This window comes from Camponotus floridanus, unplaced genomic scaffold (assembly GCF_003227725.1).
Source record: "Camponotus floridanus strain SB8 unplaced genomic scaffold, Cflo_v7.5 scaffold3, whole genome shotgun sequence".
Taxonomy (NCBI): Eukaryota; Metazoa; Arthropoda; class Insecta; order Hymenoptera; family Formicidae; genus Camponotus; species Camponotus floridanus.
In genome coordinates, this window is record NW_020229436.1 from 6,594,920 (window position 1) to 6,609,507 (window position 14,588).

At 36.7% G+C, this 14,588-nt stretch overlaps 1 protein-coding gene across 7 annotated transcripts in view; it reads left to right on the plus strand.

Annotated features, from left to right (window-relative positions):
* The window catches only part of LOC105258497 (insulin-like growth factor 2 mRNA-binding protein 1), a 121,075-nt gene that overhangs the window by 45,927 nt on the left and 60,560 nt on the right, over positions 1 to 14,588 (plus strand). The window contains exon 1 of one of the 7 annotated variants that reach the window (XM_025410188.1): positions 6,186 to 7,845. The exons of 3 other annotated variants lie outside the window; for them this stretch is intronic. In XM_025410188.1, coding sequence (XP_025265973.1) covers positions 7,757 to 7,845 — 89 coding nt within the window. In that variant the 5' untranslated portion in view covers positions 6,186 to 7,756. Of the gene's footprint in view, positions 1 to 6,185; positions 7,846 to 14,588 lie in introns of those variants that run through there. 3 more of the 7 variants (XM_025410187.1, XM_025410190.1, XM_025410189.1) reach the window with 3 other exon arrangements.

A 14,588-nucleotide genomic window follows, 5' to 3' on the forward strand; every position in this document is an offset into this window, starting at 1 on the left:
ACGAAGGACGCGCACGTGTTTCCCTTTCGTTTATATCGGCCGGACGATCGGCCTTGAGCGGTCCTATCGAAATCGAAGAGTCCTGCCGAAGGCCAGCCCGGAGTCCATTAATTTTTATGCGCCCGGAAACCATTTGCCGATCCCACGCGCACTTGGGCCACATGATAGCGGCATTTACGAACCATGCAACTATTAATTACCCTTAAACGTTACCTGAACCTACCCCAACCGCGTTCAAATTACCATCGGGGAACAAAGGAGCCGATGATGCATTTCCCGGTAAGCGACGCCAAAGAGGAATTTCACTCGCGATCATCCACGTGTCTGCTCTCTCGATCTTATTCCCTCCGATTTCGCGCAAACGATCGACGCCATTTGCATTATATGGTTAAATGTGATTACATTTAATATCACACGGAGAGGGGATTTTCGCGGTATAATTTTCTAAAGTGAAGCTAAAACGGAAAGAAGTTTCGCAAAAACGGCGGAAGACACTTATTTTCTGGGGAGGGAGCCGTCGTAGATTCACGCTCGACCGAGAGGATAATCGATTGGCCGTTCAACGGAATTAGTCGATCGGGACAAGGTGATCGATAATATACGGTACAGACGTACACTCGCCGACACGTTGATGAGACTCATGAAACAAGGGAGAGAAAGGATGCTAAGAATATATCTTCGTTTTGCGTTTCTCCGTTTCCCTTCTTTAAACAAAAATTCGGAGAGACTCGGATCCGATTCGTCTTCTGATGGAACGCACATGATAATATCGATAAAATATTGGCCAGTGTTATATTTATTATATAGATTAATGCAATTTGAAAGACAAAAGATTAATAATAAAAAGATAAATTAAAGATAAAATTTTTTTAAAAATATGAAAGAGGAAGATTATATGTCTTTTTAATGCGAATCAAATTTTAGCTGTCAAATTATTTTATACAATTATTATAAACAATTTTAAGAAATGTCCGATTACATTGTATAAAATAATTAATACAAAATTACACAATAAGTAATAAAAATATTACACATTTCTCTACAATTATATTTTATTGTATTGTATATATTTATTATGTAATTTATATTTAGTATTTATATGAAATATTTTTTGCATGTATGTGAAGCACTAAAGAAGTTTTGTTTCAATTAAAATTAAATATATTGTTAAGATTCTTGATTCTTGATTCTCCAAAAAAATTTGTTCCTCAATCATGAAATATTAATAGGAGATGAGAGTTTAATTAAAAACTTATTAAAATAAGTTAAGATATTTTTATTCATATATTAAATTATATATAATTAATTTTTCGTATAAAGATTTTGTAGAACAAATTTTAATAATGGAGAAAAGCGAAAAAAGTAAATAGAATATTGATGGAATTGTTATATTGTTTAAAGGATATTCATATAAATTTAAAATATTATTATAGTAATATTAATATTACTAAATATTAATTTATTAAAATGAAGAATACAATTGTTTTCTTGAAATTTATATTTATAAATTAAAAAGTTTGAAAAATTAAATTTTTTAAAGTAAATAGTAAATAAAGATATATTAAGAAAAAATAATATATGAATCAAGTATGATTAATTTGTCATTTCAAATATGATTAATAAGATGACCGATTCAAGTATGAAATCTACTGTAGGAAAGTTTCAAATTGAATCACTAAGAACTCAGATACTAGATACTTTTCTCTTTATTATATTAAATCAAACTTAAAGCATTTTCGACGAAATTAATAAAAAAATATAAAATGTTATTAATCGTTAAATTAAATTTACTAAATACTTCAATTTATCAATTTTGATGAAGCATCAAATTCGACGACTTGTAATAGAAGTTTTAAATTTGAAAAATATTTGATAAATTCTCAATAGCTTACTCATAATTTTCTCTCAATAGAATCCATATATATTCATAATTATAATTATCTTAATTATAATTGATATTAAATTCATTGAAAATTTTGATAAGAGGTATTTAATTTCAAGCGCAACAATTTTTTGACATATCAATATGTATCATAGCTCTATAAATATACAACCCTCTATAAAATATAAAACACTCTATAAAATATACAACACTCTATAAAATATAACTAAAATAGCAAGCCTTTTTTGCAGTTTCGTCCGCAAATTTATGGTAGGGCAATTTTGAAGACTGGAATTGCATCTGGCGTAAAAAAAAATTCAAAAATTCCCTTTTTCGTTTCTTTTTCTTGAACTGCATATTAAGAGAAAAACAATATTGTCAAAAGTTAGGATTTATATCGCATCCGTTTTTGCTCGACCATCTCGCTTCAATAAAGACTTGCAAATCTACGACGCACTTTTTCCACGACGTGGTCTCATTATCGCGAGAAGGAGACGGAAGGTATTCGAAGAGATCAAGCATAGGAAGTAACAAAATACGCTCGTTTCAGGCGCGTCACGCGCTACTGTGAATGATAAATCTACTTCAAGGATAACACCCTCGTCATTGGCGGAGATAATGACCGGCGGATCGGCAGGAACGACAGGAATAGTGCAGCCATATACCTGCGGGCGCGCGAACAAAAGAGAGGACCGAGAATCCGTCCTTTCCTCTACCTGGACGAACAAAGAGAGAACCCGTAACGGAATCAACCCTCGGCGACCCTTCCACGGTAATCCCGGTTCTCGCCGAGAGCCGATTTCGAAACCGTGCGCCGATCTACCGTCTCTGGGTCGCCCGACTGTAGTTTGCCGCTAACAGCAGTTTCGGCATTAATGAGTCAAACATCCATTTCGTGGAGAACAATGGATGACAGTGCTTCACGAGTCACCCGGTATAGGACCGCGCGACACGACCCCCTGCCGGTTTGATCGGCCAAGAGCCCTTCAGCGCGGCCGACGATCAAAGAAGCGCAATATTATGTGTTCCCCGAGTAGATTCGGCAAATCAAAATTCAAATTGCTTCGACGGAAAGGGAAGTCGTCGATTCGGGCGAGAAGGAGAAACGATGAAGCACCAACTTTGATTTTCGAAAAAGCATCGAACCGCACTGAGAAAAAATCTGATTGCATTAATTAGAATTCTGGTAGATTCAACCAGTATGTTTGTTGGGAAATGAAACCAGAATTCTTGTAGGAATTATCAGATGAATATGATTAATTTCTTCCTGTTAAATTTACCAAATTTTCTGGTTAATAATACTAAACTTACCAGCACCAAGTCGTCTAAAATTTTTTCCATCTAATCTTAAAAGTCTATTTAATATTTTGAATTCCAACAAGATTATTGGATAAATTCAATCCAGATTATTGAATAAATTATTTTAAATTCAGTTTCTTAGAAATAAAGCTGATAAACAGTGTACTGAGAAAAAATCTGGTTGCATTAATTAGAATTCTGGTAGATTCAACCAGTATGTTTGTTGGGAAATGGAATCAGAATTCTTGTAGGAATTATCAGATGAATATGATTAATTTCTTCCTATTAAATTTATCAAATTTTCTGGTTAATAATACTAAATTCATCAGCACCAAGTCGTCTAAAATTTTTTGCATCTAATCTTAAAAGTCTGTTTAATATTTTGAATTCCAACAAGATTATTGGATAAATTCAATCCAGATTATTGAATAAATTATTTTAAATTCAGTTTCTTAGAAATTAAGCTGATAAACAGTGCACTGAGAAAAAATCTGGTTGCATTAATTAGAATTCTGGTAGATTCAACCAGTATGTTTGTTGGGAAATGGAATCAGAATTCTTGTAGGAATTATCAGATGAATATGATTAATTTCTTCCTATTAAATTTATCAAATTTTCTGGTTAATAATACTAAATTCATCAGCACCAAGTCGTCTAAAATTTTTTGCATCTAATCTTAAAAGTCTGTTTAATATTCTGAATTCCAACAAGATTATTGGATAAATTCAATCCAGATTATTGATTAAATTATTTTAAATTCAGTTTGTTAAAAATTAAGCTGATAAACAGTGCACTGAGAAAAAAATCTGGTTGCATTAATTGGAATTCTGGTAGATTCAACCAGTATGTCTGTTGGGAAATAGAACCAGAATTCTTGTAGGAATTATCAGATGAATATGATTAATTTCTTCCTGTTAAATTTACCAAATTTTCTGGTTAATAATACTAAACTCACCAGCACCAAGTCGTCTAAAATTTTTTCCATCTAATCTTAAAAGTCTGTTTAATATTTTGAATTCCAACAAGATTATTGGATCAATTCAATCTAGATTATTGAATAAATTATTTTAAATTCAGTTTGTTAGAAATTAAAATAATAAACAATGATGCAAGAAGAGGATGCAGCTCAAACATACACAATCAGAGAGCTAGCGTCCTCTTTCTGGCACTACTGCCCGTAAGAGAAAAAAAATATACTTTGGATTTAATGTTAATACTAGTTCTTTATATACATTTTATAGTAAATATTGAATACGAATTAAGTTAAGAGTGGTTCGCCTCTTAGTGGCAAGCAAAGAAATTAATGTAACAAGAAATTTTATAGATCCAACCAGAAAATATTAATCAAATCCTTATAGTAAAATCTATTAAATGTTCTAATTATAAAAAATCAAGTCTTATCATGATAACTAGAAATTCTTGTTTGATTTAACCAAAATGCCTTCAATCATATACGTCTTGTTGGTACAATCAAACGATTTTTCTCAGTGCGGTCGGAAGATTGATGTCGTAAACTTGTCGACGCTCTAAAATTGCTTCGAAATGATAAAAATGCAACACAATAATCCACAATTTATTCATTTTGAAAAAAGGGAACTTTATGACCCTTTGAAGAGGAAAACTAAAATTCTTTTATATTTCAAGTTTCGGATCACTCGTGATTCTTGGAGAGAACAAAAGTTTCCCTTGTTCTTAGAAAACTTTCAAGTCGAATTTTCGACATTTATCATGAACACAAATTGCGACAATTCACTCAAAAAATAAAATAAGTGTCAAATCAAAACTTATATACTTAAACTAACGCATTCATTGTTTCGTGTTATACGCAACAATTTATAACCTTCTTAAAAGAATTTAATAATTTTAAATTTCAACAATATCACAGTCTTATTTTAATATTGTAATTGTCATCTCAAGAATATGTAATTATTTGATTCTACTTTAAGAAAATTATAATCTTTGATTTAAAACTGTTATTTTCTATGAAACATTATTTCTTTTCTATAGAAGAAAATTAAATCTTAAATCATAAGAATATATTTTTCTCGACTGAACTATATAAAATGACTTCATTCAAGTAAGCAATTATTCAAGCAATTATATTTTTCTTTAATTAACAATATAATCTCATTTCAAGATTTCCATGTTAAAATTAAATATATTTTCAAAATATAATAAGAATAATGTCCTTTTTTCCTGTGCATGTTCGATGAACACTCGAGAAACTTTTACCCCCAAAAACCGTGTCGAAGACTGTCGCTTGACGGACGTGATAAGCGATCGTTGAATGAGCGGTTGACGTTTTATTGTTGAGAGCGACTCTTAATGGCATAGTACGACGTGTGCCTAATCTTAGTACCTACCAGTGTCCACCGAGCGGCGCCTCCGCTCACGGTCAATGACGCGGTCTTTTGGCATCTACGCATTATCCGGCATGACGCGTATCGACCCCGATTACTCTCCGACAGACCCACATCGCCTCGTCCTTGGCGCCAAAAGACGCGTGCGACGCGAGAATTTACATAGAAAATTCCCAACGAAATTAAAAGCAAACTTCATGTCATTCCGGTAAACCGGGAAAAAATCGATGAAATTCAAATTTCAACTTAAAATAAAATAAAAAAAGACACAACGGAAGAAATACGAATCCTCGAAAAATTCCCAGGTATAATAATTATCCTCGCCTCGAGACGCTCCCCGCCTCGTTGAGCAAGAAAACGAATAGTCGAAAGAGGAAATTCGAGAGGAGAGAAATATACGAAAATATACCCGCGCTTTTCCGCGGAGAGAACCCTCGGCGAGAAAGTGTATCCTTCCTTCGCGCACGCGTCGTAAGCCGCCTCCTCGAGCCGCGCGCATGCGCGGAGGCGCGCGGAGTGGGGGATCCCCGACGCTTGGTGGGGGAACCGGCGCGACGAGTGGTGAGGGTAGACTGGGCGCGGCCTACGACGGCATCGCGCGCGCAGCGCGTGTTATAAAAATAATATCAGTGTACCTAGCGCGGCTTCTCGCTGAGATATCCTCGATAGCCGATATCGCTGCTCCGGATGTGCGGACCATCGCCTCCCCCATCCTCTGGCCCCCCTCGTTGCACGCGCGATACATCGGAAAGAGGAGAGCCGTCGTCGATCGAAGCGATTCGCGATCGAATCTAGCTTCTGGACGAGAGGTTAGGGGGGTGTATCCTCGAATAACGACGCCACGACGCCATTGACAGCGCGGACACCTGAGCCGGATGCCGGACACCGGGATAACGGTGTAACTGGTGGTACCGCGAGTTTGACAGGCTGTCCGTCTCTCCCTCTCCCCTCCTCCCCGCGATTGATCCACGTGCTAGGAGGCGTAAGAACGCTCCTGTATGCTCGCCGATAAAGCCCGTCGATTTCAACGACGACGAGGACGTCCATCATAGCCGAGTCTGGTGATTAGACAACGCGCCCTCGGAATCGTTCCGGAATCGTCCCGGCGAGCGAGCCAATCGCGTTCGGGCCGGTCTACTCCGCTCGGTTGGTAAAAAAGAAGCGAGCTGCTCCGATACGTCGAGGGGAATTCCTACGTCGCGGCCCGGAGCGTTGAGAGGAAGGGAGAGAGAGGAAGAGAGAGAGAGAGAGAGAGAGAGAGACGGAGGGAGAAGGAGCGATATACGAATAGGGAGGGAGGGTGGCCACCTAGAGAGAGAAAGACGCAGGAAGCGGACGCGCGGAGAAAGGAGACGGAGGGAGAGGCAGATAGAGAAGCCCCGAGGCTAGGGGAGGGGAGGCGACTCGCTAGAAAGCTAGGTATCGGGAGGCGACGGGGAAAGCTAGAGCTCTTCACCACCCGCACGAGTTTCCCTTCGACAGTCGTCCGAAGCGACACGCGGCGTCTTTTCTTCCTTCTCCGAGTGCGAGTGGACTAGTCGTAGCCAGTAGACGGTTGTAGCTCGTCGTCATAGTCTATCCCTCGTCGTCGATTTGCTTTGGAAAATCGTCATCACCTCGTGACGTGTAATCGTTGGTGTCGTCACAGAAGGAGGGAGCGGCGTGCTCGAAGGAGGGAGCAAAACGCGGGACGGAAGAGAACCAAAGAGAGAGGAGAAAGAGAGAGAGGGTGCGAGGAAGTGCGTGCGTCGTAATAGACGAGGGAGAGAGAGAGAGGAGAGTCTTGAGACGTCTTGAGAGATCTCGTCTGCAACATTCCGGGATATATCGTTGGGTCGCCTCGACATTGATGAACGTGTCGCTCCGGGACGAGGGCGAGAAAGTATACCCCTTTTTACCGCTCTTCCCTCCTCCTCTCTTCGCCCCGGTGGTGCGAGAGCTCAGCCAGTGTTTTTAGTGCCAGTGTTTAAAGTCTACCTCAAGAGAGTCGGCGGCTTGCGATAAAGCGGTTTAAGAAGAATTATTTAACGGAGAGAGAGAGAGAGAGAGAGAGAGAGAGAGAGAGAAAGAGAGAAAGAAATTAATACGTATATATATATTTATATAAATTAAATATATATATTAGAAGAAGAGAGAGAAGAGGAGATACTGAGTGAGCCTTTTACGTTTTGTGCGCGAGTTCTACCTACAAGAGAGCGAAATTATTAACGTAAACATGTCTCTGGATAAGTTCGCGGAAGGTGGGATGCTGCAGAAGGAGATGGAGCGTCTGGAGATCGAGGAGAAGAACGGCGATAGTCAAAGGTAAAGACAAAAAAAAAATTACCAAGCGTTATCTCTCTCTTATATCCAATATATCTCCACGGATTATTGGGCTATTTACACTATGGAATTATCGTCGATACGTTTCTCCGCGTGTCAGAAAGTATCTTAAATGTCAAAAGGTTCAATGATAAATTAGATTTCAAAAATTCAGTGCGGAATTTCAAGTTATACGTTGATGACGGAATTTTTTGGCGCATTAGAAAAATATTATTAAAGGATTTTTATTATTAAAGGAGACGGTTGAAGAAATATATTGTTTTCGCGTTTCACGAAAATTTGTATAAAGGTAAAATGAAAAATAAACGAGAGAACGCGCTTTACAGAACTGATAAGGTTTAATAAAGGGAGAAAGAGAGAGAAAATGGAACAGAGAGAGAGAGAGAGAGATGATTAGTTTGATGCAATATTATTTTCCCGAACTCAATATTTTCGATCCGACTCCTCGATACGATTTAGACACATCGCAAAATAAATATCAACAAGGAGAACTTGTGAGAAGTAGGCAACAACAAACGTTGTGCGAGCGAGGTCATTCAAAAGTAATCGACCGTTTGTAAGCGACTCGATATAATTTCGCGCGCGATTTATTTCATTATTACTTAGTACACATATATTTATAATTATATGGATAAAATTTATATTTATATTTGTTTAAAATATTTGGCTGGAGTCGCAAATTTCAGCGGGGATCTCGCGGGAGAGAAACGCGAGGCTCCCTTAATAACGCGGGAAGCCTCGATTAGCCTGAAGTGAGCGCGAGAAGGATTACATTCCGTATCTCGGCGATCAATCGAGGCTAGATATCTCCAATTTGTCGATTGCGTCACGCGCGATTGTTTGCGAATTCGAATTTTTTTCTTTTCTTTTTTTTTTCGAAGCCGTCTGCGAGATTATGTAATAAATACAGCGCGCGAGCGAGTGATTTCCGGATATCGTTCACTTCCGCTCTCGGCGCATCTCAAGCCTCCAAATCCTCCTTTAGCACTTTTTATAAAAGGACGTGTATGATTTTTTTTAAGTTTACTTAAAAACACACAGCAAATGATTCTCGTGTTTACTTGATCGCGTCGACAGAATAATTTATATCGAACAAATCTGCGCGAAACAAGGAGATGATGTATTCCTCCGATAAATTATTTTTCAATAAATCACTGATATTTTTCTAGCGTGTACAAAAAATTCAGAATATTATCGGCGTATAATTTCTCTATATATTTTCAAATTTTGTATTTAATTTTTTATTGAATTTATTAATATTAATTTTTTTATACTAAACTTATTAATATTGATATAAATTTTTTCTACTAAATTTATAAATATTAATATTAATGTAAATTTTTTGAATTATTAAATTTTTCAAATTTTCAATATTATTTAATTATTTTACTCATCAATATTAATATTAATTTTCTGAATTTTTTTAAATTTGTAGATTGCGTCATTTTTACATTGTTGATATATGACTGTCGAATGAGAAAGGGATCGATGAAGAATCGATGAAAATTCGAATTTACCTGACGATTTACGCGTCGCGTGTCAAATATAATGGCAGTCGGCGATGTAAGAAGCGATATTGCGATTCCGTCTCGATCGAGCGACGCCTAATCTCACGGCCGGCGAGAATTACGTACGCAGAGTCAACAACCTCCTCGATAAATATCGCCGATAACGTAAATCAAATTACGCACGCACGCGTGCGCGCGCGCGCGCGCAGGCGCGTCGTTCCTGCTCATTACGCACAATTCGCATGTGCGTTACGCGACGGCGATTGCGCGCTCTCTCTCGTCTCGCCGATCTCCCGGCTTGGAAAAATAACGAGAGATCACATCCAGATCCCGTTATCGAGCAATGGCGTCGGACGAATGATTAAAAATCGTCGAGGAATTTTCGTGAGGGAACGATGAGACGTTAATTAAGGAAATATGTCCGGATAGCGTCGATTGAAATAAGCCCGGTTATTAGTAACTTTGACGAAGGGTTGGACCAGGGGAAAATTTTGGTTGGGTCTTTGGACAAGTTGCAGTGACTCATCGCGTTCAGTCACCGAATATTAAGTCATTCGTAGTCCATTTACAAGAATTTGTACGAATGTGTCACTTGGTTCGATAAGATTACAAGATGGTCCGATCGATTGATTTCTATTCGGGAAGAGATCCCTCAAGAATGTCCCCTAAAGTCTTGCCGACACTGTAACAACGCGATACTGCTTTTCATTCGCTCGGTTTTTGTCATAACGAAAAGGTTAATAGCTTCCAATAGAGAGTGACCAATGTCGTTCCATCACTCGGAGATAAGAGATTGAATGCCTCGTACGATGATCTTTTCTTCATAATCACAGGCAAGGATTGATTGGGAATATGTTTCTTATTTTTTCGTCACAGCGTATCTTCTAACATATCTCTCGAAATAAATAAAAAAAACATACAAAAAAAATTAAAACCTCTGCAATTGACAAATACGCCGAGATAAAGTAGTAATTTGATTTTTATTTTTTATCTTTGTTTCATTATTTCTTTTCGTACTATTTTAATATTATTTTTATTTTATTTATTTTATTTATATTATTTATTTTATTTTATTTTTTTTATATTATTTCAAATTTAAGCGCTTATAATTATAATTTGACGTGCGAAGAAAGAAATCAAATTGAGATCTTGTTATCAAGATATTTGAGATATTAGAGACTTTATGCAATTAATTTAAAGTTTTTTAATATTTCTTGAATAGAAATATTAAAAAACTTTAAATTCCTTAGAAATTTCCTTAGAAAGTCCTTAGAAATTTCGTGAAAATTTCTAAGGACACGATCGATGGAAAGGAGACAATTTTAATTCTGATCCTTGACAAGAGTTAGTTTTCTCGTTGCCTAAAGTCGGCCCTGATCTCAATGTTGCGCGTGGCATGATTTCATGGTCGTTCCTGAAACAGTGTCGCCATCGGCATTGATGGACGTCACACGGATGGGAAACTCTTTTCGGCATAGAATTTATCGCGTACGTACAATATTTACTCATCAGAATTCTTTGCTCATGGAAAAATCGAACAAACATCAACCTTGTGAAAAATTGTGTAAAAGTAAATTGAGAAGAATTAACTCTGCGCCTGAAATATCCTTTTGAGAAGAAATTTATCGAGAGAAACGCGGAAGCGTTACGTGTATCTCTTTATTTTATAATTTTTTTCGTTTTCGTAAAAAAATCTATTTTCGAAGAAGGAAATAAAGAATGTTAAATTAAAAAAATTAAAAAAAATTTAGTAAAAGAATTTTAAATTTAATGTCACGCAAACATTACTCTCCTCACAAACTTTGAACTTTGAATTTACGATAATTTTTAAATATATTCACTATATAAAATAAATAGATTTTTGTACGCTTTTTATGGATAAAAAAGTATCAAGATAAAAAGCATCAAAATTTTGTTACGACAAGGAAATATTGAGACCTCTTTTACATATGTGAAATTCGATCTCGTCGTATTTGCGATGGCAAAAATGTACCGAAAATGGCGGCGACGGTGCGAGGGTGACATATCGCGTACGTGACTTCAAGAATGACACCCCGTAAAGCAAAAACGCAGCGTGACTCATTCGAGAAGGTGGGATAATAGAGAGCAAGGTCCGGGCAAGACTTTCTCCCGCTATAAATATAACGGAGTACACTCACGCATTTACATTTATGTGTCGTATCCTAAAATCGTCGACCTTAATTTTAGTAACGCTTATTTCGTCGGCCAATTTAGAGAATCGATTTTTACACTGAAGACAAAAAAATTGAACTTGACTGAATATTTTCAACTAATTATTATTTTTTTAATTAAAATCAATTCAAGTATTTAAGTGTCATGGATTTAATATGTCATATTTAATTTAAATGCTTAAATATTTCTACTGAAAAATAATAATTAGTTGAAAATATTTAGTCAGGTTTACAATTTTTTTTCTCAGCGCGTGTACCTCGTAAAAAATATTACTAAATCGTATCGATTAAAAATAAGGAATGTATTTTTTAAATTTATGAAGAGAAGAAATTCGCTAATTTTATTATCTAAAATTCTATCTATTAACCGTGAAAAATGTAAGCCATTGGAATGGGACTGTTATAAAAATTATAATGAAAAGTGAAGCTTAAAAATTCATAAAGTTAAGAGAAATAAAAGAGAAGATGCATATGTAACGATGAATCCTGGCGACGCCCACGCGTCAGGTATACGTTTGTGGATGAATTAAGGGATCAGAAATAGTGGAGCGCAGCGCATACTCTGCAAAGCCGCTTAAAAATAACACGGGAAAATAGTACCATATACGTACGGTTTGTTATATGCGACAAAGTCGGCACCGGAAACCGGCGATAAATAAATGGGCGGCAAAACCGAGGGCGATAGAAACGTATTAGGGCTCTCTATCCGGAAAAACAGGGCGCAGCGTCAGCTTTTATGAGGAATGGGCGTCGAAAATATCGAAAATATAAAAGGATAAAATTGACATGTAAATCGGTTGAAAAATAAAGTCTCAAATGACAGCTTGAAAAATGATTATTACAAAGTTCGCAGGAAAACTAGTTAGCATCTTTGCGAGAAAAGACTGTCGCGATGATTAAAAAAAATAATAAAGTGTGAAAAATAATTGCGATAAAAAAATCGAGGAAGAGAAAGGAGCAGCTCGATGTGATTCTGGCAAAGTCGGAGCGATCGCGGCTGCGAAAGATTCGTCTTTTGAGATTTACTCGTCACATGTGAACGAGGGAAATTCGCTTCTCGCGTAACCGATGAAAAAAATGGAGCGTTAACCCGACGTGCCGCGAAATTTGTCTCGGCTGCTGCGTAATATTTTTCTAAGCATGCCTGCTTACGTAATTTTCCATTACGTAAACGCGTGACGACACTCGCGCACACAATTATACGTCGGGAATTCTTTCATCTGACAAGAAAACGCGCGCGCGCGCGCGATAAAAGTCGCGATTCGCGTTCTTTCGGATCGAGAAAAATAATCATATGATCAAATATAACGCAGCGAGGGGAGAGTTCAAACAAATTCGACGTGTTACGATTCCGTATTCATTTGCGAAGCGATGATAGCTCGTGACGCGCCGATGACATTTACGATAAATAAATACGGGTGTAAAAATAGAAAGGGTATTTCGCGATGATAAGATGCATAAAATTAGATATACATAATTAAGATAGACATTTAAAAAATTTTTTCATTCAGGTCGATTTAAAAAAAATGATTAATTTAAGTCGAGATAGGTTATTTTTTTTCAAAGAATCAAAAAAATTTTAATTAAATTAACACAATATACGTAAATGATAAATCGGTAATAATAATAAGGAAGGTTTATTTAAGACCAAGAAAAGCGCAGATAGTGATTGCGTGATGTATAAATCTATAATTAATATAAATTGCGTGATATATAAATAAATTTTTATTATTTTTTTTTAATTTATTAATTTAAGTCGATCTAAAAAATTTTATCGCATATGAAAAATATGGAATATGAAGAAAAAAAGTTATTTCCGCTTTCTTTCGTGCACTTTTCGTATTGAGATAGGAGAAATTTACGGAGAATCAAGTCAGATTTATTTGATTTTAAATGCGGAAAATTAAAAGAGTGTATTTTTTTCCACCTTTCCCGTCAATTATATAAATTAGTCACAAAGTCATACGATCTGGTGCGCTTCCAGCCAAAAACTTTCCACATGAAGCGACCCCGCTCTCGTCTCCTCTCGTCTCCTTCACTTCTAAATCTCCTAATAGCGATCGTCATCATCGCCTCGCACGCATACTACGCACTGCGTGTCAGTATTACCGCTCTCTTTGTATCAAACACACGAAACATGGCCCCGGGCATGGATCGTAATCAACGCTAAGTGCGTCTTGAAAACGATAGATTTTCCCAAGAAAAAAAATAGAAATTCCTGCCAAAATAAGTATCTTATTGAATAGAAAAAAAAGTTAATCATCTGTTCTAATTCTACGAAATATTATAATGCAAAGAAGAGAGTAAAAATGTGAGAAATGGCGGAATCATTACGAGACGAAATCTTAATAAAGCAAACGCAACGTGGTCGAAATTCGCGAATTTTAATTCGAAGCCGTCGAAAATTTAGAAAAATATTCCACATTTTTTCATCGGATTCGAACGCGTTATATTCTCGATCTTAAAAAAAAAAATTAAAAAATATATGAAATCAGATTCAATGTTTCTTCGGCGAGGCTGCCATTTTCTTTGAAAAAAAAACACATATATATAAAAATACAACGGGTGAGTCGCACGATATGACTTGGAGCGTGCGATCGCGCCGCCGTTTATCTCATTTTATAACGACAAACAATTCACGACGAATAACTATAATAAACTTAAGTGGCGGAGAAGAGCCGGGTCCGCGAATTCGTGGCATGAAAGAGAGAGAGAGAGAGAAACGCTGCGTAGCGGAACAAAACGTGCGTGACTTAAAATTTGAAACGGACAGCGTTCGTGTGTCCGGATATGCGAGACGGTTCGACGTGTGTTCGTAAAATAACAATTCGCGAATAATAACAATAACGCAAATGGCGAAGAACTCGCGCGAGGGAGGATTCCGAGAAATTGAAACGATCCCACCCAACACAAAATATTGCAGCGATATGAAATATTCCCGCAATGTTGTAATATTGCTGCAACATTGCTGCAATGTTGTTATATTGCTGCAATATTGCTAATATTCTGTGTTTGCTAGGGATCT